Source organism: Rhincodon typus, chromosome 9 (genome assembly GCF_021869965.1).
Source record: "Rhincodon typus isolate 14 chromosome 9, sRhiTyp1.1, whole genome shotgun sequence".
NCBI lineage: Eukaryota > Metazoa > Chordata > Chondrichthyes > Orectolobiformes > Rhincodontidae > Rhincodon > Rhincodon typus.
The window spans coordinates 17663045-17690228 of NC_063340.1; the positions used below are offsets into that span (position 1 = coordinate 17663045).

The window sequence follows — 27184 nt, forward strand, 5'->3', positions numbered from 1 at the left end:
CTGCCGCAGTGGGATTCAAACGTGGGTCCTCAGAACATTACCTGGGTTTCTGGATTAAGCGTTTAATGATAATGCTATTCGGCCATCACCTCCACATGATTGGTATGATCTTATAGCCATATGGAGACGATGGTTACAAGGCAGTAAATAATGGGAACTAAATATTCAGGGATATGTGACATTTCAAAAGGGCAGGAAATGAAGGGTGGTGGGGTAGTTTTGTTAGTATGCAATGGAGTAAGTAAAATAGCAAAAATGATTTTGGAGCAGAAGATATTCATGCCTGGAGGTAAAAAAATGAGGAAGTAGATGCTGGTGAAAGTAATCTGTCGGCCCTTAACAGTAACTGCTCTGTAGAACAGAAAATAAATTGAGGTAAGGACATGTAAAAAGAAAGGACAGAACATAAATCATTTATGTGTTTAATCTGCATATTGGCAGAGGTAGCCATGAGGAAGAATTCATGAAGTTTATTCAGAACAATTTTCTGGAACAATATTGAAGTTCTAATCTGGGATCAACTATTTTGGATCAGGTAATTTGTAATGAAGTAGATTTAATAAATGATCTCAGAGTAAGAGATCCCTTAGGGAATAGTAACCAAAAACATGGTAGAATTCAGTGTTCATATTGAGAGTGAGAAACTTGAGTTGGAAACAACTGTGCTAAATGTAACTAAAGATAATGATGTGAGGATAAGGGCAGAGTTAGCTGGAGTGAACCAAGAAAGGAGATTAGCATGGTTGAGATACAATGAAGACATTTATGCAAGCAGTTCATAATGCCACAGCAAAGACATATTCCAACGAGGAAGAAGGATTCTAGAAATGAGATACGTTGACCACGATTAACCAAGTAAGCTCAGGATAACATTAGATTGAAAGAAAAGAAAACAAAACATACAATGTTGCAAAGATTAGTGGTAAACAAAAGGACTGGAAGAGTTTCAAAAGCCAACACAAAGCTGTCCAAAAATGTACAAAGAGGGACAAAATAAATTATGAGGGCAAACTAATAAGTAATATAAAAACAGTAAGAGCTTCTTTAAATATATAAAAAGGAAGGGAGAGGGCAAAGTGAACATAGGCCCCTTAAAGAATGAGGCAGGTGAAATAATAATGGGAAAACAGTAAATGGCAGAGGAGTTGAATAAAAAATTTTCATTATTCTTCACATTAGAGGACACTAATAGCATTCCAATGATACAAAGTAATGAAAGTGCTAAAGTGGGGAAGGAGAGGAAGTAAATACAGTAATTATCACCAGAGTAAAAGTACAAGGAAAACTAATGGGCTAAAAAGAAATAAGCCCCTGGACCTGATGGGTTGCATCCTAGAATTTTAAAGTGAGTAGCTGCAGAGAAAGAGGATGTAAACTGACAGTAATCTTCCAAGAATCCTTAGATTCTGGAAAATTCCCAGAGGATAGGAAAGTGGCCAATGTGACACCTTATTCAAAAAGGGACGAAAACAAAAACATGTAACTGTAGGCTTGTTAGTTTAACATCTGTCATTGGGGAAAATGCAGTGGTTTATTGTATATAATAGCAATGTATTGTATATAATATATAATAACGGATATAATAGCAAAACATTTAGAAATGCATAATATAATCAAGTAGATGCAGTGTGGTATCATGAGGTACAATTATATCTGACAATTTCATTAGAATTCTTTGACAAGATAATAAGCAGGATAGATAAAGGGTGTTATGGACCAGACCAAATCCCCTTAAACTATTCAGAAGACAGTCTAGACCCTAACTTTTCCTTATCTTAAAGGTAAGTGTAAGGTGTTGCCTTCCAAATATCATTCGATTGGTCAAACTGCCAGATTTAAAGTAAAACAATTTGTTCATCCACTGTAGTTAAAATACTCTACTGGAAAACTTAACAGAACAATACATACAGTAACTATTATTAATTAATTGTTCCAAATAGCATCATCCCATTACCACACCCTTGGCAAATGGCAAATTCAGAATACAGATTGTCTCAAGTGCAGTTCTCCAATTCAGGGGAAAAGGATATCAAAGGACAATTTCGGGAGAGAGAAAACTCTAACTTTCAGCTGCAGCAGAGAGAGATGTGGCAGCTTTTCACAATCCTGGCAGCTTCTGCTCAAAGCTAAACTCTTCAGGCTGTGTCTATTGTTTCATTTTTTGTTTAAAAATGTACCCTAAGGCCTTACAAGCAGTTTACCCTAGTGGTTCTGGTAGACTGCTTTCCACCTCTGCCTTAAAAACGTCCCTCCAAAAAGCCACAGCACCATCACAGGGAGAACCAGTGGATGTTATACATTTGGATTTCCAAAGGGCATTTAATAAAGTACCACTCATAACTCTACTGAATAAGGTAAAAATCCACGGCCTCTGGGGTAGTATGTTAACACGGTTAGAGGTCTGGCTGACCAGTAGAAGACAGAGAGTTAGGAAAAGGGGCATTTTCAGGATGGCAATCTGTAACTGCTGGAGTGGCATAGGGATCAGTGCTGTGATCACAGTTATTTACCAATATGTATTAATTACTTGGATGAGGAAGTTGAATATACTATTGCCAAATTTGTGGATGACACAAAAATAGGTGAGAACGCAAGTGGTGAAGATGATGCAAAGTGTCTACAGAGGGATATAGACGGGTAAGCTGAGTTGGCAAAAACTTGTAGGTGGAATATAATGTGAGAAAATGTGAGGCAATACTGGAACACGCTGCCTGGAAGGGTGGTTGAAGCAGATTCAATTGTAACAACCAAGAGGCAAGTGGGTACATCCTGAAAAAGATCTGCAGTGAAACAGAAGGGACTGATTGGGTAGTTCCTTTACATAGATGAATACAATAGGCTGAATGCCCTTCTTTGGCTGAGGGAAAACCAGTTAAACTTGCAAATGACATATGCTGATCTGATCTGTTTTGCACATCTTTGATGTGCTCCAGCATGACCTGACCGTTTCCAAGTATTACTTTTGAAAACAAAACTTTTATTTTCTCTCTTGGGCACTCTATAAAGGGGTGGGTTCTGGAGAGACCAGACCAATGTCCTTGAGAGTTTCTTCAATGAAGCTTCATTTGCAATTCCTTACGCTTTGCACGATCATAAACATGAGTATACTTTCAATAATATGTTTGGCAAGGGATTCTTGTGAACACCTCTCTCCACCCCCCAGGCTTTGCATTGCAGGCATTTGGGAATATAAACTGGCAGTTTTCCTGTGATTTGTGCTTTCAGTGATGATGAGTCAGCCTATGTTGCGAAATAGCTGAGCAGTCCTTCAACTGTTGAAGCGAATGTCCACAGGAGCAGATTTCCACACACAGCACAGCAGCTCATCATGGCTCTCTTCTCTTCTCTGACCCCTGTTATTATTGCACTGATGTGCATTTGCTTGGCTGCCCTGTGGAGTAGTAGGCGAAAAGCAAGGAGAGATCGAAAAGTGGAAACCGAAGACAGAGTTAATTCCAAACCCTGGACGGATGAAGATCTGCGAGATGAGACAGAGCTCGCAGTGGACGAGAAGGGTAAGGTTAAAAACAAACTAGCACTGGACGCTAATTTGATTGTGAAAATGGCAGTGAAATTGAGCTTGAGAGGAATAGAAACTGTTGGAACAGGAAGCACCCACTTGGCCTCATCGATCCTGTTCTGCTAAATCATTAGAAATCATAAGACTTCAGGTTATATTTGAAAACGTTTATTTGAAAACGCAAGCTTTTGGAGCGTAACCCCTTCGTCAGGTGAAGTGAGAAAGAAGCACACAGACGCAGAATTTATAAGTAAAAGATCAAAGGGTCACACAACTTATGAGGATGTATTCAACAAACCTAAGATACTGTTAAATCTTTAATAAGTTAGAAGGTTTTAATTGATTAATATCCCTGAATTTCTTTCAGGTCACTGCCCTGAGAGAACTAAAGGTTTATCAGTGTAAAGAAGAGGTGACATTTTAGGTCAGACAATGCATGTTAGGTGTGCTGCCTTGTTTAGAACCTGTTTGTGTTTTGGTTTGGAGTCAGACTGGTTTTATTTCTAAAGCAGGGATTTATAAAATGCACATGCACACTCTCTCTCCCCTCCACCCACCCACACGCACACACTTTTTTCTCTCTCTCTCTCTCACACACACACAAACTCACACACTCTACCCCCCTCACACACATGCATGCACACACACTTTTTCTCTCTCCCTCTCTCACTCTTTTTCTCTCCCCCTTTCACACACACACATACACACACAGTCTCCGCCCCTCTCACACACATGCACGCACACACACACGCTCTCTCCCACCCCCACACAGACAGACAGATGCACACACACACAATGTCTATCTTCCCCTCCCCCTCACACATGTATACACACACTCTGCTCCCCCCCGTGCACACAGTCTCTCTTCTCTCTCTCTGTCTTTCTCTCCCTCTCTTCCCCCTCTCTCTCTCTTCCCCCTCTCTCCCTCACACACTCTCTCTCTCTCCCCCCCATTCTCTCTCTCTCACACACTTTGTCTCTCTCTCTTACTCCCCCACCCTCTCTCCCACCTCCCTCTCTCTCTTTCTGTCACTCACACACACACATCTATGGGGTGAATTTGCAGATGCATTCAATTCTGTTCAAAAAGCATGCAATGACCCTTTGATCTTTTACTTAGAAGTTATGTGTTCTGTGTGCTTCTTTCTCACTTCACCTGATGAAGGGGCTACGCTCCAAAAGCTTGTGTTTTCGAACAAACCTGTTTAACTATAACCTGGCATTGTGTGATTTCTGACCTTGCCCACTCCTGTCCAACACCGGCACCTCCACATCACTGCTAAGTCATAGCTGATGTGAATCTCAGACCTCATCTTAATCCCCTAATTTTGAGCCCATCAATCTTGGTTTTGAAATGTTTAATTCACTCAAGCTGAACAATATCTTGGAGAAGAGAGTTCCACATTTCCACAATCCTTATCATGAAGAAATCACGTCTCTGAACAGCCAAATTTTAACTTTAAAGTTTTATATCTGGACTGGCCCAGCTGAGGAAATAGGGTTGACAGGGTAGATGGAGAAAAGCTATCTATTATCTTAAACATATAAAAACCTGTAACAGGGTGGCTCAATGGTTAGCATTGCTGCCAGGGACCTGAGTTCGATTCCACTCTTGGGCAGGCATTCACACCATGTCTGCATGGGTCTCCTCTGGGTGCTCTGGTTTACAGCAACAGTCCAAAGATGTGCAGGTTAGGTGGATTAGCCATCAATATAGACTTTGTCCCGGATAAGAAAAGGTCATGTGAGAGAAAACACAGACTTTCACTGCTTTTAAATGTGGAATGTAAGAACGTGCCTGTTAGCTATTAACTCAGTAAATCAACTTCCACCTCTAATACTATAAAAAGATAATTTACTGATTCTGCCGTCAATGTGCGCTTTGGTAACAGATGCCAAGACCAGAGCTAGGCTTGTAATGTTTATGTACAAATACGTAAAAAAGCACAGCATAAAAAAAGACCATTTGGTCCATCTAGCACCTGCTGGTTATTCATGCTCTATACAAGCCTCCACCTAGCCCTCTTCGTTCAACGCTATTGGTATAACCTGCATTTCCTAGGTTTTCACACATCCATCTAATTTTGCCTTAAATGCTTTATTCTCAGCAAATTACTCTTTGTGATACTGAGGTTCACATTTTAGCCACTGCCTGGCTAAAGATGTTTCTGCTGAATTCCCAATTGAATTTCTTAGTTATAGCCTTATACTTGACCCCTAATCTTCATCTCTTCCATATGTAAATTGATTACACCAACCAGTACATTTAGAAGGCACAGTTGGGTCCTGACCCTAAACGTCAGCTTTCCTGCTCTCTGATGCTGCTTGGCCTGCTGTGTTCCTCCAGCTCCACACTGTGTTATCACAGTTTGAAAACTGTTGTTTAACATTAGTTTTATTAAGATTTATCAATCCATAAAGAAGGCTGAAAAGATCGCTGGAAAGATTTGCAAGAATGATTCTGGAATTGAGAGGTTGCACCCATCAAGAAAATATGAACAAACCTAGTCTTTTATCTTTAGCAAACTGAAGTCTGATGGGTTAACCAGATAGAAGTCTTTACGGTTATAAAACCAATTGATTGGATGAATATAGACTGATTTGTGCCAATATTTATGTTTCATTCTCGCCCGCTCTGACTCTATTCTGATCCCATTATCTTGTTTTTCTATTCCTTTTTCTCTGATTGACATTTCTAGCTTACACTGAAGGTATTATTTCACTCAGCTATTCCATTTGTTTGTGTGTTCCGCATTCTAATCATTCTCTGTTACCTATTGATGCTTTCAAAGGTTCTTTCTCCCAAGGTCCAATTTACTGCTTGACTTCTTGAAGTTGACTTAAGCACATTGCTTAGGCTTGGCAAAGGCAGTTCTCTTCAGACTTATCACCATTCATTCATTGACTCTTCATTGTAAAGGACACTCTATACAATGAACAGTTGCTGCTTGTCATAGCTGGCACATATTCCACTAGCTTTTGAAAGCACTTTGGAAACACTTGTTGATGGAGAAGGTAAGAAGAAACCAGAAGTTAAATTGCTTGCATTGGTGGTCATTCATGTAGAATCACAGAATAACTCAGCACTAAAGTAGGCCATTTGACCCATTATACATGTGCTGCCTCTCTATTAGAGCTATCCAATTAATCACATCCCTGCTTTCTCCTTGTAGCTCTGTAAACATATTCCTTTCAAGTATTTAATTTTGTTTTGAATAATGCCATTGAATCTGCTTCCTCCATCCATTTCAAGCAGGTGTAATCCAGTTTACAACAACTCACTATGTAAAATAATTACCAGAATTTTCCAGGCCCTTTTTAGGATGGGCTGGTAGACAAAAACACTGGCAAAATGGTGTGGGGAAGTGTGAGGGTGTGCCTGATGTCTCCTAAATCTCCAGTGTTACCACTTGACCAGCACAATCATTGCAGTCTGCCTCCATGACCCCTAACATTCCCCAAATCAACTTCCTTTTCTTCAAGGGTACCCAATAACTGACCCATCCTTTTACTGTAGCTACAGTCTTGGCAATGGCCACTCTGATTAAGATGGCAGCTCCTGGGTGTTTGGTACTGTCTTTCCTCCAGAGGTGCTTGGCAGTACATCTCCACTGGTCACACTGCCTGCCTGAAACAGGGTCGCCTGAAATATATCTCCTCTGCTTACCGATTCTATACCACTGGAATAGTTTCTCATTATTTATTATATTGAAACCACTCATGAGTTTGAACATTCCTTTTTATAAAACCCTCATTGCTTTGAGCAGAACATGCCCAGTTTTGCTGTTTATCTGAAGTTGCTCATCATCAGTACCACTCCAGTATGTGTCTTTTTCACATTTCTCCAAGGCTTGGAACTAGGGGTCACAGTCTAAGAATAAGGGGTGAGCCATTCAGGACTGGAATGAGTAAGAATTTCTTCACATAGAGAACTGTAAGCTTGTGGAATTCCCTACCACAGAAAACTGTTAGGGCCAGTTCATTAGATATAGTCAAGAGGGAGCTGGATGTGGTCCTTGCAGCGAAAGGGATCAAGGGGTATGGGGAGAAAGTGGGTGTGGGATACTAATATTACATGATCATATTGAATGGTGGTGCAGACTCGAAGGGCGAAAGGCCTACTCCTGCACCTATTTTCTATATTTCTATGTTTGACTAACCTAGTTACAGTAGTCATTGTGTGATTCAGCAAGCTCGATAAGGAGTCACTTACGTGACTGAGCTGGTTGTAGTAGTCACCTAGTAGCAACTTCAATCACTAGGGGAAAAATTCCTTTTAGCAGTTTTGCACCTGAAACATAAGTGATGAGATGGGATGGAGACCCTACTATTGACATGCAGCGCTCACTTGATGCCACAGAATGTGGTGTCATGCACTAATTGTGTGATTTTGATGCAAAATTTGTGTACAAACGGGCAAAACTAGCATCCCCTACATGCACAGAAGTACTCAAGGTTATTGTGGGTCCAGCTCGCCCCCTTCCCTTTTTACGACCTGCCCTGCAGCATTACATTGACAGGCTGATTTCGGAGAGCATGACCAGGCTACTTCATTCTCAGCTCCTACAAGAGAAAATATCATTTGACACATTTGAGAATCAGCGAGTTTCAAATTATTCATTAGCTATCCCTGTCACTGTTTGACATCCTGAGGATAGAAGGTTTGCTCTTCCCTTCCCATGCTGAAGGACGGAACTGTGGGCCAGGTTGGTGCTGCAGCTGACCAAGCCTCGACTGACCAACTCCACCAAGGTACCCATTTGTTTTCGTAAGTCATTGTTTCCATTTAAAAGTGGTCCAATACTGGTTTCTTCTGGGGTCTCGGACTGGAATTGGGCCTGTGTAAACTGATTGCTGTACTACAACTATCCAATATAGGTGAGAATCAGGTTCCCCTTCCGCTGTGTGATTGAAGAAATTAATTACTGAGACCCTAGTGATTACATCTTGGGGATTATTTGAGTTTGAATAGAGCTGATGTAGAACCATTTTTTTAAATGGAGACTGAGCTAAGCCAGTTAATTTAACAAGTTTGGGTGGATCTTGACTTTGCATAATAGTACAAATCAGATGATAGCAAGTCTTCAACGTGTTTTGGATCTTGTGGCATAGCAGTAGTGTCCCTGCCTCTAAGACAGAAGATTCAGGTTCAAGTCCCATGTGCTCCAGAAGTGTGTAATAACATCACTGAACAGACTCATTAGAAAATACCTACATTGCTTCAGATTTTACTGTGTGATTCAATCTGTCACACTTAGGATGACCGAGAGCATGAGGTTTGCTAACTGGAATGGGTGTGATGTGACCTTAAGTACCCGCTTGGCCAAAACATCCATGAATATTTTGTGCTGTCTCAGCTTTAATTCAGAATTTTTGTTTTTGTGTCCCATACTAAATGTTTAATTGTATGTGGTTCTGTGTAATGTGCCAAATTTCACTCTGATCCTATCATTTCCAGCTGGGAGTTTTCTTGATGATGACCTTGAGGTGCAGCATATTCCATATTCACCACAGCGTTACTCAGAGGATGAAATGATCCGCAGAGCCAATGAGTTTTACCATCTGATGAATGCACGAAGAAGTGTCCGCTTTATCAGTGAAGAAGCAGTACCCAGGGAGGTGATTGACAACATTATTAGGACAGCAGGTATGACCAGACACAGTTCTGACAAAACAAAAAGCCAGAATTTCAACAGAATTCCAGAGCAGCAAGCTTCAAATGATTAATTGGCTACCTGTCACTGTTGGACATCCTGAGGACGTAAGGTTCACTTCTCCTTTCCTACTTCAAATTGTGTGCCTTTCCTCCATTCTTCTTCCTTCTCACCTTCTTTCTTTCATTCTTCCTGGCTATTGCTACTTCCGATCTCTTCTGTCTCCCTGCTTTCCTTCCAGTCCCTCTATCCTCTTTCCTGCCTTCTTTTCCTTCCTTGCTACCTTTCTCTTGATCCTGTTCTCCATTTCAGGCCTCACCCCGTCTCACTCCTTTCCTACCCATCCTTTCTTTTTTATTCTTTACCTCTCTGTTATCTCCTGACTTGTTCCTCCTACTTTTCTTTCTTTTTCATCTTTCCTCCCCCTTCCTTCGCTCTCTGTCTCTCCACTTCCTTCATTGCTGTTTCTCTCCCCTTCCATTTTTTTTTTTTTACTTCCTACCTCTTTCTTCTACCTCTCTGCTCTACCTTCCTTTCTGTCCTCTGTCCCTCTTTCTACTCTCCCTTCAGTTCCTTGGTCTTGCTCCCTTTCTGTGCCTCAACTAGTTGAGTCTTAAGATTCACTCCCTTACAAGTTGAATTTAAAATGAAGTTCACTCCTATTTTAAGAATTCACTGGCTGCAGCTTTGCTCAGACCTTTTCCTATTTTGTTGGTACTACCTTGTTGGAAGTGCCGTGTAAATAAGCTTCCATTCAAGTTATGCCAGCAAAGAGTGAACAGATCCAGGGAATTTTACAATTACTCTGTGGTTGAAAGACAAGCTGTGGATCACCTCACTCTCAGGGTTGGGTTGGAAGCTGGCTGGACAACCTCTGTAGACTGGACCTGGTCTGTTATTAGACCATTTGCAGATCAACAGGGAGTAATGTGACTATTGGAAAATGTCAGTTTTTGTTCTTGAAAGTGTCGAGTGCCAACAAGCATCTATGCAATGCTTGATTTATTTCTCAGTTCAACATGAATCTAAGCAAATGTTACGGAAAGATGCAGCGCACTGTAACCTTTGATGCTAGTTTGCTTGAAGGAAAATGGAAATAACCTTCAGGAAGCCCCAGAAATGCTTTATAGCCAATTAAATGTTTTGAAATGTTATGACTGTTGGAAAAACAACAGCCTATTTGTACAAGGTTCCATAAACAGCAGTGAGGTTTGCCTGTTTTACCAATGTTGGCTGAGTGATACAGATTGGCCAGTCCAGAGGGAGAACTTGCCTAATAAAAACCAAAAGAACTGCTGATGCTGTAAATCAGGAACAAAAACAAAGTTGCTGGAAATGCTCAGCTTGTCTGGCAGCATCTGTGAAGGAAAAAACAGAGTTAACGTTTCGGGTCCAGTGACCCTTCCTCAGAACTGGGGAAGGGTCACCGGCCCCGAAATGTTAACACTGTTTTTTTCCTTCACAGATGCTGTCAGACCGGGAGAACTCACCTATTTTTCTTCAAAATATTGCCAGCCTATCTTTTTTGGCTACTTGAGAGAACTGACAGAACTTCGACTTAATATCTCTTCTGAAAGGTTTGCATCTTACATGGTTGCTCTCATGTCATCCTGGATAATGTACTATAGTTTCTGGACTGGGTCTCTGATCCACATTTTTAGCTCAGAAGTGAGAATATCGGTATAGATCTACAGGAGACTGATTTATTGAGACCCCTTAAACATCAAGGCGATTCAAGGGCTTGTGAAGACTGCACAGGGACAGTAGCCTCTCCACAGAATAGAAGCATTCTTGGTGAATATAGTTTTAAGAGATTGATCTACCTGAGGCTTGCAGCAGTGCTCCAGCGAAGCTCTGTGCAAGCTGGAAGAACAGCATCTCATTTGCCGCTTGGGAACTCTACAGCCTTCTGGACTCAGTATCGAGTTCAATAATTTTAGGGATTGAGCCCTCCCAAGTCCTTACTGCAATCCCCACACACCAGGCTTTGTTATCACAGTCTGCTATTACACACACCCATTGTTAGCCACTAACAATCCCTATTAATAGCTATTCACATTTTTAAACAGCTGCTCTTATGCTATCCCTCCTAGCTGGATCATTATCCACTCCTTTGCCCAACTGTTCTTCTTTCTCTGTGGGATCTATCCCCAACAATCATTTACACCTTACACTCTTCTCTCCGCTCCCCCCGACTCCCCCCCCCACCCACCCTGTCTTCTGCATATAAACTGACATTTTCACAGCTACCATCTGTTCTGAGGAAGGTTCACTCGATCTGAAACATTGACTCTGATTTCTCTCCGCAGATGCTGCCAGACCTACTGAGTTTTTCCAGCTACTTTTGTTTTTGTTGCTAGTAAATTATAACTGTTTCCAGGGGAGCTCCTGATTTACAGGAAACAGCTAGAGAATCATTTTGATATTTAGAGAGCGTGCTACAGTGCCTGCAATGGAGATAATATTTGTTGCTGACATTGAACAGGAGAACCTTTCCACTGGTGGAAGAGTTGATAACTAAACTGCTCTATTTCATAGAACCATAGAATCCTTACAGTTTAGAGGCAGGCAATTCAGCCCATGAAGTCCACACACTTCCCAAAAAACATCCCATCCAGACCTAGCCCCCGCCTACCATCTTTGTAACCCTGCATTTCCAATGGCTAATGCACCTAGCCTGCACATCCCTGAGCACTATGTGCGTTCCCCATGGCTAATCCACCTAACCTGCACAGTCTTTGGACTGTGGGAGGAAACCGGAGCACCTGGAGGAAACCCACACAGACTCGGGGAGAATCTGCAAACTCCATACAGACAGTCACCCAAACCTGGAATCAAATCCTTGTCCCTGGTACTGTGAGGCAGCAGAGCTAACCACTGAACCACTGTGACCTCCCCAACAAGATTAAGGTACCTGCCAAAAGTAGATTTTTTTTCCTCTGCAATGAATCATTCTGTCCAACACACTGCCCTGAAAGGATGATGTAAGCATAATCAATAATATCTTTGAAAACAGAATTGGATATACACTTGAAAGGAAACATTTGCAAGCTATGGAGAAAAAAAACAACTGAGTGAGATTGTTCCAATAGATTTAAAGAGCTGCCACAGCTACAGAGGGCCAAATGATGGCCTCCTGCGATGTAATAGTCTGTGTCTGTACATTGGCATAGTTAACAATGGCCTCAGTAAATCAGGCAATTTCCTGTTTTCTTAAAGGTACTGCTCCAAGTGGAGCGCATACAGAGCCCTGGACCTTTGTCGTCATACAAGACCCAGAGACAAAGCATCAAATTCGTGAAATAATTGAGGAGGAAGAAGAGATTAACTATATGAAGAGGATGGGAAAGAAATGGGTCTCTGACTTAAAAAAAATGAGGTACGTTCAATGACATGATGAGATCTGTTCAACAATTGATGGGAATATGTTCAGTTAAACAATCCGACCGAAAGATCACATACGCAAAAGTGCAGTTTTTCCTCAGTGTCGATCTAGACTCTGTGTTCAAATCTCTGGAATAATATTTCACCCCACACCCTTCTAATTCAGAGGCATGGAGTTGGGCCAGTTCTGCACAGTACTACAAGTGTCCCTTTAAGGGCACTACTAGCAGTATGCAAACAGATGGTATGATTAAACTAGAACATGCTTAAAGTGATGAAATCAAAATTGAAATGTCACCTTGCTGATTATTGCTGGTCGATATAGCGTAGTGCCCAATGGTCATGGATGCTCCCTGCCCCAAGTATACTGATGGGTACTGCATGCTTCCATTTCAGTGCCATTAAACCCTGCAGTAAAGAATTAAGCAATCAGAGCCACACATTTCCCCCTCTTGACTGTGTCCATCCTGGATCCATAATTCAATATCTTGGCCAAATTGAGCAGCAGATCCATGAAAAGACTTTACTTCCCTCCCCTTCCCAAAACCAGGGCCCAAAGGAATGTGGACCTAATCTACCGCCAGAAATTGGGGAGTTTCCCCCTCTGATAACTGAACAGGTGTGTCCACCCTTCATATTTTGAGCACATGTTGAAAAGAGGTTACCTTTACCTCTGGGGTGAGGCTGGGGTGGCAGCAGATCCAGTGGACATTTAGCTTTGATACTACGATATTTAAATAAATCCCCTAAACCTTCAGTTAAAGTCAATAAAATTAGTTCTGAATTGATCATTCAGAAGTCCTGAAGTAAATGGGTGGAGAAGCTGGGGTGGTGGGGGGAGTGGAAGATATTTCTTTATACAACAAATTATGATCTGGAATGGTCATCTTGAAAGTGTGGTGTAAACAAATTTAAAATGCATACTTGCACGAGTAAATTTGCATGGTTGTGGGGAAAGATCTGGGGAGTGTAGAAATAATAAGATAATTTTCAAAGAGACCAAACAAGCAAGATACATTGGCCACTTTCTATGCTGTTTGGTTCTGATATTGGGATAGCATAGGAGCAGCTGTTTAATAATGTCACAACTAACTGACAGACTGACATAAAATAGTTTAAAACTTCCACAGATTATTTTCAATACGTCTATGAGATGTGGGTCATTGGTTGGCCCAGCATTTATTACCCTTGAGAAGGTGGTGGTGAGCTGCCTTCCTAAACTGCTACAGTCCATGTGCTGTAGGTAGACCCTCAATGCTGTTAGGGAGGGAATTCCAGGGACAGTGAAAGAATGACGACATATTTCCAAGTCAGGATGGTGAGTGGATTGGAGGGGAATTTACAGGATGTGGTGTTCCCATGTATCTGCTGCTCTTTTCGATGTTAATGGGTTTGGAAGGTGTTGCTTGAGGATCTTCCAGTGAATTTCTGTCGTGCATCTTGTAGATGGCACACACTGCAGCAATTGAATGTCGATGGTTTAGAGAGTGGATGCTTATGGATATGGTGCCAGTCAAGTAGGCTGCTTTATCCTGGATGGTCTCAAATTTTTTGAGTGTCATTGGAGCTGCATTAATCCACGTAAGTGGGAAGTATTCCATCACACTTCTGACTTGTGCCTGGTTGATGGTGAACAGGTTTTGGGGGAGTCAAGAGGTAAGTTACCTGCTACAGGATTCCTTGTCCCAGACCTACTCTTGTAGCCACAGCTGAGTCTTATACCATAGAATCAAAGGATTGTAGACTCCCTACAGTGCGGAAGCAGACCATTCAGCCAATCAAGTCCACAGAGACCCTCCAAGGAACAGCCCAGTCAGATCCTACCCTAGCCCTGTAACCCTGCATTTCCTCTGACTATTTCAACCAGCCTCTACATCTCTGGGCACTATGGGCAATAGAGCATGGCGAATCCACTTAATATCTTTGGAGGAAACCCATGCAGCCATGGGGAGAATGTGCAAACTCCACGCAGACAGTTGCCTAAGGGTGGAATCGAATTCTGGTTTCTGATGCTGTGAGGCAGTAGTGCCTACCACTGAGCCACCATGCTGCCCCAACTGGACTCACCATATGAAGAGTCTAGTTCAGTTTCTTGTCAATGGTAAAGCTCAGAATGTTGAAAATGGGGGATTCAACCATTCTAATGCAATCACGTATTGAAGAATTTTAAGAATTACAGATTTGTAAAGTTTTGAGGTTTACAATCATTTTGTGCTGTTTGCTTTTGTTTGCTGTTACTGATTGGAAGAATCTCCCCCCTGTAAATAAAACTAAGCCTAAACCCCCAGGCTTGTACTTTATGGTACTATCAGTGCTGCAAATGATACTTGGCTACCGAAACTTTTTAAGGTACATATTACTGTTCTCCTGTTATAGGACAAACTGGATTAAAGACTACCTCGATACTGCACCCTATCTCATCCTTGTATTTAAACAAATTTATGGAATCCTACCCGCTGGCAAGAAGACTCATTATTACAATGAAATCAGTGTTTCAATTTCCTGTGGTATTCTCCTGGCAGCTCTGCAGGTAATCCTGATAATGTAACAGACTGTGGTTGCAGTGAATGGGTTCTACAGGATTAATTTAAGTTATTATTTTAGCAGTTTCTCCTCCCAATGCAATCTCTACTGCCACCTCCAAATAGCAGATATATCTCACAGGGAACATGAATGTGGTTAGAGTGTGACTGCAGATACGAGATAAATTGGAGAAAGGTAGAGTTGGAGTTAATAGATGCCACTTCGCAGTGTAAACCAAGTCAATCAGACAGAAGTGCTAGCAATTTTCTTTGGACATAATTCCCACAATTCCTCCTGCAAATTGCAGATTGTGGCCTTAACCTTAGCATACTCTCCCCATTCAATCCTGCAAACCACTCCTTACTAATATTCAAAGAGTTGTGCCAAAATTAGGAGACCCTGTTCTGCAGACCAGTTAAGCAACAGCCTAACATTGTCATACTTATTGAATCAAACCTTACAGCCAGTATTCCAGACTCTTCTAGCATCATCCCTGGATTTGTCCTGATCCACAAGCAGGACAGGACCGCCAGTGGTTTCGGCACACTGACATGCACTAGGGAGGGTGTTGACCTGGGAGTCCTTAATACTGACTTTGGACTCAATAAAGTTTCATGGCCTCATTTAGAACATGGGCAAAAATAAATCCTGCTGATCGCCACCAACACCCCCTCCATCAAAATGAGGAATCATTACTACTCCGTGTTGAACACGGCATAGAAAAAGCACAGAGGGTAATCGAGGTACATAACTTACTCTGGATGGAGAACTTTGATATCTGTCACCAAGAATCCACTAGCATGACCCCTATTGACCGAGCTGGATGGGTTCTGAAGGGTATAAATGCCAGACTTGACCCGTGGCAAGTGGTAAGAGAAACAGCAAAAGGAAACCCCTCCTTAACTCCATCCTCACCAATCCATCTTTCACTGATCCATGACAATATCAGTATGAGAGTGACCATCACAAAGTCCTTCTGCAGACCAAACACCAGCTCACATTAAGTATGCCCTCCCTCATGTTGGGTAGTTCTTAGATCATGTTAAATAGGATAGTTTCAGAACAGACCTAGCAGTTCAAAAACTAGGCAACTGCTTGGCACCATGGGCTGCAGCAGAATTGTAGTTAACCACAGTCTGTAACCTCGTGTTCCAGCATGTCCTTAACTCTACCATTGTCATCAAACTAGGGGATAAACCAGGGTTCAATGAGTACTGTAGGAGAGCTTTTCACGAGCAACCAAACCAAAAATGAGATGCCCACTTGGTGAAATCAAAAACAGGACTGCTTGCAAACTAAACAGATGAAGCAGCATGCAATTGACAGAGATTTAAAAAACAACTCTCTCAACTGATAGGTCAGATCAAAGCTCTGTAGTTCTGCTACACATGCACACATCCTGCCTGTGAACGTTAAGACAGCCTTGGTTCAACCATAGATGAAAAAGCAGAACTTCAGAGATGACGTGAGAGGGACTGCCCTTAACATCAAGACACCATTTGACCCAGTGAGACATCAAAGAGCTTGGCAAAATTGAAGTCCGTTGGGATCGTGGAAAATTCTTCATTGGTTGTAGCCATGTCTAGAACAAATGAAGATGGTAGTTGGCATTAGAGGTCAATCATCTAAGACCCTGAACACATCTTCATGAATTCCTCAAGAGAGTGCACTAAGCCCAGCCACGTTCAGGTGCTTCCTCAAGAACCTTCACTCCGTCATAAGTGGAATGGCCACTGCTGATTACACAGTTTTCCATACCATTTACAACATCTCAAACTGGAGCAGCCTGTGGCCATTTGCAGCAAGATCCGGATAATGGCCAATGTGTGCCAGTTGCACACATCCAGACAATCTCAATCCCTTATTGCCCTGATAGGGAACTGTCTCTAGAAGTGTCACCATCCATGCGGAGTGCACCCACAGTGATATTAGGGAAGGAACTCCAGCTCTTTGAACCAGCGACAATGAGGGAACTTGTAGTTCCAAGTCAAGGTGGTATGTGACTTGGAGGGAAACCTGTAATGCTCTTATGCATCTGCTGCCCTTGTCTATCTAGCTGGCAGAGGTTGTGGGCTCCACAGGTAGAGTTATGAAATCATACAGCATGCAAACAGTCCCTTTGGTCCAATCAGTCCATGCTGACCATAATCCCAAACTAAACTAGTCTCACATGCCTGCGCTTGGTCCATATTCCTCCAAATATTTCTTATTCATAAAATTATCTAAATGTCTTTTAAATAATGTAACTGTGTCCGCATCCACCACTTCCTCTAGAAATTCATTCCACTGTGAACCAATCTCTGTGTTTAAAAAAAAAATTGCCCCTCATATCTTTTTTAAATCTTTCTCCTCTCACCTTAAAATCATATCCCCTAGTCTTGAAATTTCTCACCCTATGGAAAATACACCTGCCATTCACCTTATCTGTACCGCTCATGATTTTATAAACCTCTAACGTCACCCCTCAACCTCCCACACTCCAGTGAAAGAAGTCGTAGCCTATCCAGCCTCTTCTTATAAGTCAAACCCTCCGTTCCCAGCAACATTCTGGTAATTCTCTTCTGAATCCTCTCCAGCTTAATAACAGGACGCAGTACTCCAGAATAGACTTCACCAACATCCTGTACAATCTCAACATAACATCCCAACTCCAATACTCAAAGGTCTGATCAATGAAGGTAAGCTTACTAAACAGAGATAGTAGGGACTGCAGATGCTGGAGAATCTGAGATAACAAGGTGTAGAGCTGGATGAACACAGCAGGCCAAGCAGCATCAGAGGAGCAGGAAGGCTGACGTTTTGGGCCTAGACCCTTCTTCAGAAAATCTAGGCCTGAAACGTCAGCCTGCCTGCTGTGTTCATCCAGCTGTACACCTTGTTATCTCAAGCTTACTAAACAACTTCTTTAACCCCCTTATCTATATGTGAATCAAACTTCAAAGAGCCCCGCTCTGTTCTACAACACTATCCAAGGCCATACTTTTAATTGTATAATTCCTACCCTTGTTTGTTTTACTAAAGTGCAATACCTCACATTAATCCAAATTAAACTCCATCTGCCACTCTTCAGCCCATTGACCCAGTTGATCAAGATCTCTTTGTAATCTTAGATAATCATCTTCACTGTCCACTGTTCTGTCAAAGGAGCCTTAGCTAATCTTGTAGATCACACAGATTTCAGCCAATAGATACCAGGGTTGAAGGAAGTGATGGTTTAAGACCAAGACTGGGATCTGATCGTATGGATCATACTTTTTGATGTTGTTAGAGCTTTATTCATTCAGACAAAGGGACTGTATTCCAGCAGCCTTCTGATTTGGGAAGATTTGGAGCTGGAAATGATGAAACAGACTGAATTCATTATCTAGACATTAGAAAGACATAGTTGCACTCCACCATCAATGAAGATAACGACAATTGGAAATGATTATTAATGGAGACCTTTGAGACTGAAATTTTGAGCCCTGTTGATATTGAGAACAAGGATGCACAGGAACTTAAAAATACCTGCCTTAGCTTTCTGACCATGTTACCTCCATTGACCATTTTTATTAAGCTCAGCTCAGGCCCTCTCAGGCCTATCCATCCCTAGGAGGCAGGCAGCAATTAGACTCAGCAAGAGCTCTGTTAGACTCGGTGAAAGTAAGTCAGCTGTGATTTTCCAGTTCCCCAACACAACATGAGGTAAGTACCCAGCAGCAGGCTGAGTGACCATGTCCTGTACAGGCCGTAACTTTCCCTGCCTGCATTGATGGTGGTGCAGTAAAAGGCTGCCCTGTAGAGGGATTCCTCTCCATCTCCCCTCCGTCTCCTCACCCCCTCAAGGACTCCATATAGAAGTGCCCTCTGAGTTAATGACCCATTACTGAAGCCTTTGGTTCCCCTAAAGCTTGGAGGGTCTATGATTTCCCATTCAGCTAGGGCACGCATTGTTGATTGGAATGTGGTGCTGAAACTTGTGCTTCAGTACCAGCTACGCAGGTAACCATTAGCAGTGTTCCATCTCAGCAATAATACTGGCATCTACCCAACAAAGGAGGAAGGCAGTCATGAACCGATAATGACACTGGATTGATGGTGCAGAACCCCAGACTAATGTTCTGGGGGCTGGGGGATTGTGGTTTTGAATACCATCATGAAAGATATGAAATGTGAATTCAATTAAAAAAAATCTGTAATGAAAAGCTATTTTATGGGGACCATGTAATCAATGTCAATTATTGTAAAAGCCCCTCTGGATCACCGATGTCCTTTAGGGTAGAAAATTTGTCATACATACCTGGTCTGGCCTACAACCCCACAGCAACGTGGTTGGGCAATTTGGAATAGCCAATAAACACTGACACAGCCAGAGAAACTGACCGCCTATGAGCAATGCAAAAAAAACGTGGAAATTGTCCAAGTATGTCTTGTCCCTAAAAAGGTAGAACAGACCCAACCTGACCAATTAACTCTGTTCCTGTCAATCATTGGCTTTTAAGTGGCACCCACCCATCAATAACTGGCTCACCAGTGCTCAATTTGGGTTTCAAAAGGACCACACTTTACCTAAAAGCATTGAGTGTGGATTAGGGATGGATAATAAAGGTTGGCCTTCCCAGTTACATTAACTTTACATGTATGAATAAGAAGTGTTATCACTGAGCCACAGCTTGAAAGGACAAATACATCAGTCTTCAAGAACTTTGTTGTTGTGTAGTGGCCTCCTCCTAAAAAAAAAGCTCTGTTCAGCCATATTATGACACACCTTCAGGGCAGGTGGGACTTGAATCTTCAGACCCAAAGTACAGCAAACTTTGTTTTGACCAGCACCTTAATGACCTGGCAATCTTGATAAACTGGCAAAAATTATGTACCTCAATACCACAAAGTTTGCCCTATTATTCTGTTCATTTATTCTAGTTTATTTAATTTATTTACCTCAATGTAAATATACTTGTTGCTCAATTGAATGGCCACACGAAATATTGACAATTGATTCAATTTTGAGTCAAATACCACGATCCACCACAATGTCAGAGTGGTCAGTTGAAGGTGTGAATGAGAAGGCTGTCTGCTGGTAAGTTTTATTTAAGGCAAAGTTGCATTATTATTTAAGTGATTCATACCGTACATCATGTATAACACTGATGTGTATGCCCCCTGCATTACGTTTCTATTACTTGCTGTGTGTTTTTACATTGATTATGTGGACCTCTTTAATTATCCGGAATATTTGATCAATTGGCACATTACTGGTACCATAAGTGCCAGACAATAAAATGTTTACTGCAATTTATTTTTAATTAACCTGTTTGGACATGTTATGACACACTTCCAGAGCAGGTGGACTTGAACCCAGACCCAAAGTAGTTTACTTTTAATTAACACGTTATGATACACCTCCTTAGCCATCACAACCTGAGGTGAGGCTTGAACCTGGACCTCCTTGGCCCTGAAGTCAGGACAATATTACTGCATTACAAGGTGCCAAGCATAGAATCCTGCCCTATTCTTTTAAATGAATCTCATAACCAAATCTTGGGATTGACAGCTTCTTAGGGGCACTATAATTATATCAAAATTTCAAAGGGAACTTCTCAAATTTACATATTATTTGGAGGAGTGATCGTACACCCCATCGTTACATCTGTCCACCGTTTGTGGAAGGCCAGCAGCATGCTGGCGGACAGAGTAAACTCCTTCTCCAAGGGCACTCGGGAACAGACATAACCATCAAAGAGAAGCAGGCAGTCAGTTGCAATCGCTCTTAAAATCGACCAACAATCACGGTGGGATTTGAACCTGTATGTCTGGCAGAGCTTTTGGTTTGCTTGTCTAGTGATATTACTCTTGTCTCTCCATAAACTAATGTAAGTTGTTGAGCACAGGCAGAGGGGAAATAATTGCAAGCCTTTATTTTTAACCAGTCTGTTTGAACATGTTATGATATGACCCTCTGTGGCAGATGGGATTTGGACTCAGTTTCAGACAGCACTACCTCTATCAGTACCCCAAAAGACCCTATTGTAGCCCCCTCTCTGTAAACCTTTGGGCTCATTAGCAAATAGCAGGTTGGGGATTTGCTATATAGTCGGTTCTGCTATAACACGTGTTCTGGCAATGCAAGTTGGCTATAACGCACCTGATGAATAGGGGAACACTATTTCTAAAACGTGAACTTGTATTGGCTATAACGCAATTCCATCGGTGCATGGAGGAGTATGTGCCAACATCACATGATCGTTTCATTGGTTTTGTCCTGAATACACCCTAACCCTGCAACCACAACTGCACCTGAGGGTGGTGGTGATGATGATGATGATGATGACGACGATGACGATGACCTTTCAGCCCCTGCATTAACAACAGAGCAACTTCAAAACCATCTCCCCATTAGGTCGCCTTGACATTTTTTTCAAGGTAAGGTGTTACATTTACTTTTAATTCATTATTAGGTATGAATTAAACATTTATTCAAACTGTGCTATCCTTTGTGTTAGGCTTCGGGGTGATTTTGAGTGATATTTTTAGGTGGTCTGCCTCTAACCCCGCTTTTCCCACAGGCCCTGTTATTTCTATAGCACGATGTTGCGCAGGAACACAGCTATCCCGTTCTGGCAGAACCGACTGTAATTGGTTTTAATGATAAAACAACATCAAGTGCATAATATTAATTCCCAGCTGGAGTGGATCCTGCTGAAACAGCAACTTAATTTAGAATTAGGTTTTATGGTCATGTGTACTCAAGTACAGGGATACAGGAGTACAGAGAGAAGTTTACAATGTTGCCATTCACAGCCCCACCTGAGGTACAAGGTATTGCAGTTAAAAAAATCTTAGGTAAAAAGGAATGATGGAATAAATTAAAGTTCAGCATTACAGTTCTTAACAGTGTTAAAGCAATAAATAAGTAATAAAGTTAAAAGTTCCCAATTACAGTTCTTCTTTAGCCATGAGCCTGCAGTTGCTTCAAGCTGGGCTTTCCCCACGAGGGCTCAAATCTCTCTCCCACGTGTTTAGTGTTCTTAGCTCAGCCCAGGTCAGCGATGAATTTGTGAAATGAAATTTTAATGAAGCATTTGTGTTCCTCCTCCATCCCCACAGAATGCTGGCCTTGTGACAGTCACTACAACTCCTCTGAATTGTGGTCCTCGGGTGCGTGTTCTTCTTGGGCGCCCAGAGAATGAAAAGCTGCTGCTGCTGTTGCCAGTTGGTTACCCAGCAAAAGATGCTACTGTACCAGATTTTAACCGCAAGCCACTGGATGAGATTATGGTGTCTGTGTGACTTGAAGTGCGTTGAAAATTCTGCAGACTGTTTCTAGCACTTTAGTAGTTGGAATGTCTCAATATAAGCCTGCGAAGACAGGACTGCACCTTGACCAATCTCATGATGTTGGAAATCTATGTCGCTTCATCCAGAGTCCTATTATGGAGAATTGAAGAGACCATACCCAAATTGCCATGATTTGGAATATTGAACATCTTGTTCCAACTCCTATTCTTGGGATATAGAACACTTTGTGAATCCAAATGCCTAAACCGTATACTCAATTTTTAAAAAATAACCCAAATCCCAATATTTCAAAAGTACTCAAACTCTCCATAATAGCACAACTTCCTTGAAGCTGTCAAAACTGAACCTGAAATGTCACGAACCTTGTTCTGACTTCCACTAAGAGCAAAGCTGTGCATATCTGCTTGCAACACAGACTGGCAATGGCAATTTGCTGACCTGGGAGGTTACTCCAAAGGGAGAAAAAAGGCTTTAACCAAGACACAACCAGTGGATCATAAATAACCATAATTAGTTAGATATAAAGGGAAAAGAGCTAAAGAGACTTGTAAACAAAGTAATGAGGAAGTTCATCTGCAGTCCTGTACCATTTAACGCCAAGATATTTTCAACTGACCTGCACAACCACGTATGAGAAGTGCCTCTAGTTACTCAAGCGCGGGGTCCCTAGTATTGAAAGTGCAGTCTTTAGCACAGTAAGAGTTAAAATCTCTTTGGCCATGTGACTTTGTTAATATATGCCACAATTTTATAAAGTCAGAGTCATACAGCATGGAAACAGACCCTTTGGTCCAACTCATCCACACTGACCACATTTCCCAAACTAAACTAATCCCATTTGCCTGAATTTGGCCCATATCCTTCTAAGATTGATTGTTATGATTAGTCAACAACTTCATTATTCCTGTAACATGCAAATATTAGGATGGTAGAAGATAAACTCACTGGACCGCACTCTTTTTTTATCCATAAATTATTATGTCCCATGTCACGTTTCTAAAATTTTCCAGTTTGGGAGAGGAATTTACTTCATTTTAATCTGTGCAGTATTCTTGTACCTGTCCAAATCCCTTTAAAATGTTGTAACTGTACCTGCTTCTACAACTTCCTCTGGTAGTTCATTCCATGTAAGAACCACTGTGTGCCAAAATTGCCCCTCATATCCCTTTTAAATCTTTCTCCTCTCACCTTAAAATTATGCCCTCTAGATGGAATTCCCTGATCCCAGGGAAAAGACCTTTGCTATTCACCTTATCTATGTTACCCACAATTCTATAAACCTCAATAAGGTCACCCCTCAAATTCCTACACTCCAGTGAAAAATGTCCCAGCTTATCCAGCCTCTCCTTATAACTCAAACCCTCTAATCCCAGGCACATCCTTGGAAATCTTTTCTGCACTCTCGCCAATTTAATAATATCCTTGCAGTAGCAGTGCTGTAGCACAGTACTCCAAAAGTTGCCTCATTAGCGTTCAGTACAAACTCAACATGATATCTCAACTCCAAACTCAATGGTCTGAGCAATCCTAGGATTGGAGGAACATACTGACTCCCCCATCTCATCCCATTATTTCCACATCACCCAATCCCCTCATATTTCTTTCTCATCCACAAACCCTTCCTGGTCTATTTCCAGCACATTGACTGGTTCCATTTCTTTGCCTGATTGCCAGTCAAACAGCCAATTTTACTCCCATCACCATAATATTAATGAAAATTTAAAAAATACTTTAAGGTGTATCTGAATTTTCTCTAACCACTCACAGTGACATTTGGATTAATGTTTTATACCTGCTGATCACTGGACAATCCTGACTCTGGCTGTGAAGTATCAAGTCTGCCTGTGATATGATCTGTGGTAGAGCAAAACTGCTCATACTCATGGTAAAAGAAAAAATAAAGTTTGAAAATTAGAAGTAACCCCTTTTGGGCAGATAAGGAGATTTTTGTGTGCTTCAGTGAGTTGGAACCTTGTCTCAGAAGGCAGTGGATGTGGGGTCATTGAATATTTTGAAGATAGAGTTAGATAGATTTTTGTGAAGCAATGGAATCGAAAGGGTTACTGGGGACAGACAGGAATGTGAAATTTGAAACACAAACAGATCAACAATCATCTTATTAAATGGCAGAGCAGGCTAAGGGCTCCTTCTTCCTATATAGGCTTAAAAGGAGAAGAATGGTGATTTGCACTAAACTGCACAAATACCATTTTCTAACTCGATTGCATTGTGAACCAACACTTTGAAGACAATAGAAAAGTAATTGGGAAGGGGTGCAAGAGGCAGTCATGAAGAATGGATGTTCCTGTAAGGCATTCGAGTCACATATTTCCTAACAATATAAATAGTCTGAGAAATGAGCAATTTCTGTTCCCCCAGGCCATTGATTCACCTCATATCTGTAGCATCAGTCCAGGAACTCTCCATATGCCATGATAATAGAGTTTACTGGCATGTTGTTACAATACAGTTGAACACGATTATCATTCATTTATCTGAGACCTTTCATTTTGCATTGTTGATTTTCTTTCAGGTGATTTCCATTGAAATTGAATTGATAAAAATGAATTCTAACATGAAATTAGACTTGAGTTTCAATTTGACAAACTGATTTTCCCTTATCTTCATTGACTCATCAGATGAAAGCCAATTGGCTTGGGCTGGTTTTATGAAAGAGTTATCCAATCATTCCCACTCCCTTGTTCATTCCCTGCAAATATTTCCTTTACAGGTGCAACTGTGGCTCAATTGGCATCACCACTGTCTGAATCACAAGGCTGTCCCATATGATAAGGAAGCAACTCTTCACTCAAAGGCTAGTGAACCTATATATTTCTCTACCACAGGAATCAGTGGAGGCCAAGTCACTGAATATATCCAAGAATGAGATGATAACTTTCTGTGGAGAATGTGAGACTATGGCATTGAGAGAGAGGGCTGGATATGATCGTATTGAATGGCATACTCCTGCTCCTAGTTTCAGTTTCTGTGTGTGAGCAAAAATGTGAAGACTGACATTTCAGTGTAGAATTGAAGGAATACTTCACTTTTTGAAGTTCTGTTTTTCATATGGAACCTTTAATAAGATTCTTTGTATCTTGTCAAGTTGTTGTAAAACATCCCATGGCACTACCTGGAGGTTATGTTTGAAGGAAAACTGAAGCATTGGTTTTGATTCCTGCAGCAAACTCTGTTCCTGAGCTTCTGACTTGATCCCTCTAATAAGTGTTTGATAATAAAGCAGACTCCCTGCAACCAGAGTTATTGTGGTTGGTTCTCTCGCCGAGCTGGTTCGTCGTTTTTCTGCAGACGTTTTGTTACCATGCTGGGTAACGTCTTTAGTGCAGCCTCCAATGAAGTGCTGTTGTGTTTTCCTGCCTGTTATTTAAACTCTGGAGTCCGTTGAGCTGGATTACCTCACTTCCTGTTTTTCTTCGCAGCGGAGTGTATAAGGGGTCGAGGTCTATGTGTTTGTTGATGGCTTTCTTCATGGAGTACCAGGCTTCTAGGAATTCCCGTGTTTGTCTCTGCTTTGCCTGTCCCAGGATCCTGGGGTTGTCCCAGTTGAATTGGTGGTTCCTCCCTATCCATGTGGATAGAGATGAGTGAGTATTAGTCGTGTCCTTTTATAGCCAATTGGTGTTCATGTACCCTTGTTGTTAGTTTCCTTCCTGTTTGTCCAATGTAGTGTTTGTCACAGACTCTGCAGGGAATCTTGTATATGACATTGGTCCTGTCCATAGTGGGTAGTGGTCTTTGGTTCAGGTGAGCAGTTGTCGTAGGGTTGATGTGGGTTTGTGCGCTACTCTGATGCCCAGTGGTCGTAGGAGTCTTGTGGTCAGTTCAGATGTGTTCCTGATGATAGGCAGTATGGTGAGTGTGTCGAGGTGTGTAGTATCTGGTGTCGTTTGTGTAATAGGCATCTTCTGACCCAGTTTTTCGGGTATCCATTGTCTTTGAATACCTGGAAGAGGTGCTGTTCTTCTTCTTAGCGTAGCTCTGTGCTGTTGCAGTGTGTTGTTGTCCTGTGTACACAGGAAAGCCACACATACTGACCAAGTACTGAATTTCAACAGCAACCACCCGAACACACACAAACGAAGTTGCGTGAGAACATTATTTAAATGGGCAACTTCCAAATCTGAATTTTGCTTTATGCTCATTTATGACAATGCTTTCAAATTAATTGCCCTCAAAAGTATCCATGTGTATCATAAAGATGTCTGAAAGCTGCTCGTTAAGATTCAACTGAAGAGAGAACAATTTTATTATCGTAAAACTTACTGATATGGACAAAACTCCAAAGTCATCAATTAGCCTTTATAAATATTTATTGAGCTTCTAGAATGTCCCTACTCCATTTCATGTCTCCTTTGGAGGAAAATTGTGTCACTTTTGCCATTTTCCAATCTTCTCGCACATCTCCTGCATCAAGGGAAGATTAGAAGACTATGGCCAGCTCTTCCCTGCCAGCTCCTTACTCCATATCCTTCACTAATCGGGGATACAAGCCACCTACAAATCATATCCAGCCTTTCCATTACATCCTCCATATTAACGTATAATTTTCACCCTGCCCATTACCTTTACCATGTTCAACATACTGTTGTTTTATTGAAATATTCTTTCCTCAACAAAAATTCATACAAAATACTCATTACATCATCCTTCTTACCCTGCAAATATATTTCACCATTTTTATCTTAAAAAGATCCAACACTGACTCTTTTTAAAAGCTTAATATTTTTATTCTGTAAAATAATTTTGTGTTTTCTTAAAATGAACTTAAATTTTATTTTTGTATTGTTTCTTTTCTAGTTTAATT

General features: G+C 41.4%; 1 protein-coding gene across 2 annotated transcripts; it reads left to right on the forward strand.

Annotated features, from left to right (window-relative positions):
• The first annotated feature begins 3262 nt into the window (after nt 1-3262).
• iyd (iodotyrosine deiodinase) lies at nt 3263-25614 on the forward strand. Of its 2 annotated transcripts, XM_048601436.1 has the most exons (6): nt 3263-3515; nt 8979-9167; nt 12394-12553; nt 14935-15088; nt 22168-22356; nt 25091-25614. In XM_048601436.1, exons 1-5 carry the CDS (start codon nt 3329-3331, stop codon nt 22348-22350), a joined length of 873 nt encoding a protein of 290 aa, XP_048457393.1. In that variant the 5' UTR covers nt 3263-3328; the 3' UTR covers nt 22351-22356; nt 25091-25614. The 2 variants fall into 2 exon arrangements, with proteins under 2 accessions (XP_048457393.1, XP_048457392.1); XM_048601435.1 differs by lacking the exon at nt 25091-25614 and having other exon boundaries at nt 22168-24940.
• Nucleotides 25615-27184: the final 1570 nt, after the last annotated feature.

Coding starts and splice junctions, on each gene's coding strand:
- iyd (XM_048601436.1), top strand. CDS start 3,329: ATGGCTCTCTTCTCTTCTCTGACCCCTGTTATTATTGCACTGATGTGC. Junction 3,516..8,978: donor GCTCGCAGTGGACGAGAAGG/GTAAGGTTAAAA, acceptor TATCATTTCCAG/CTGGGAGTTTTCTTGATGAT. Junction 9,168..12,393: donor CAACATTATTAGGACAGCAG/GTATGACCAGAC, acceptor GTTTTCTTAAAG/GTACTGCTCCAAGTGGAGCG.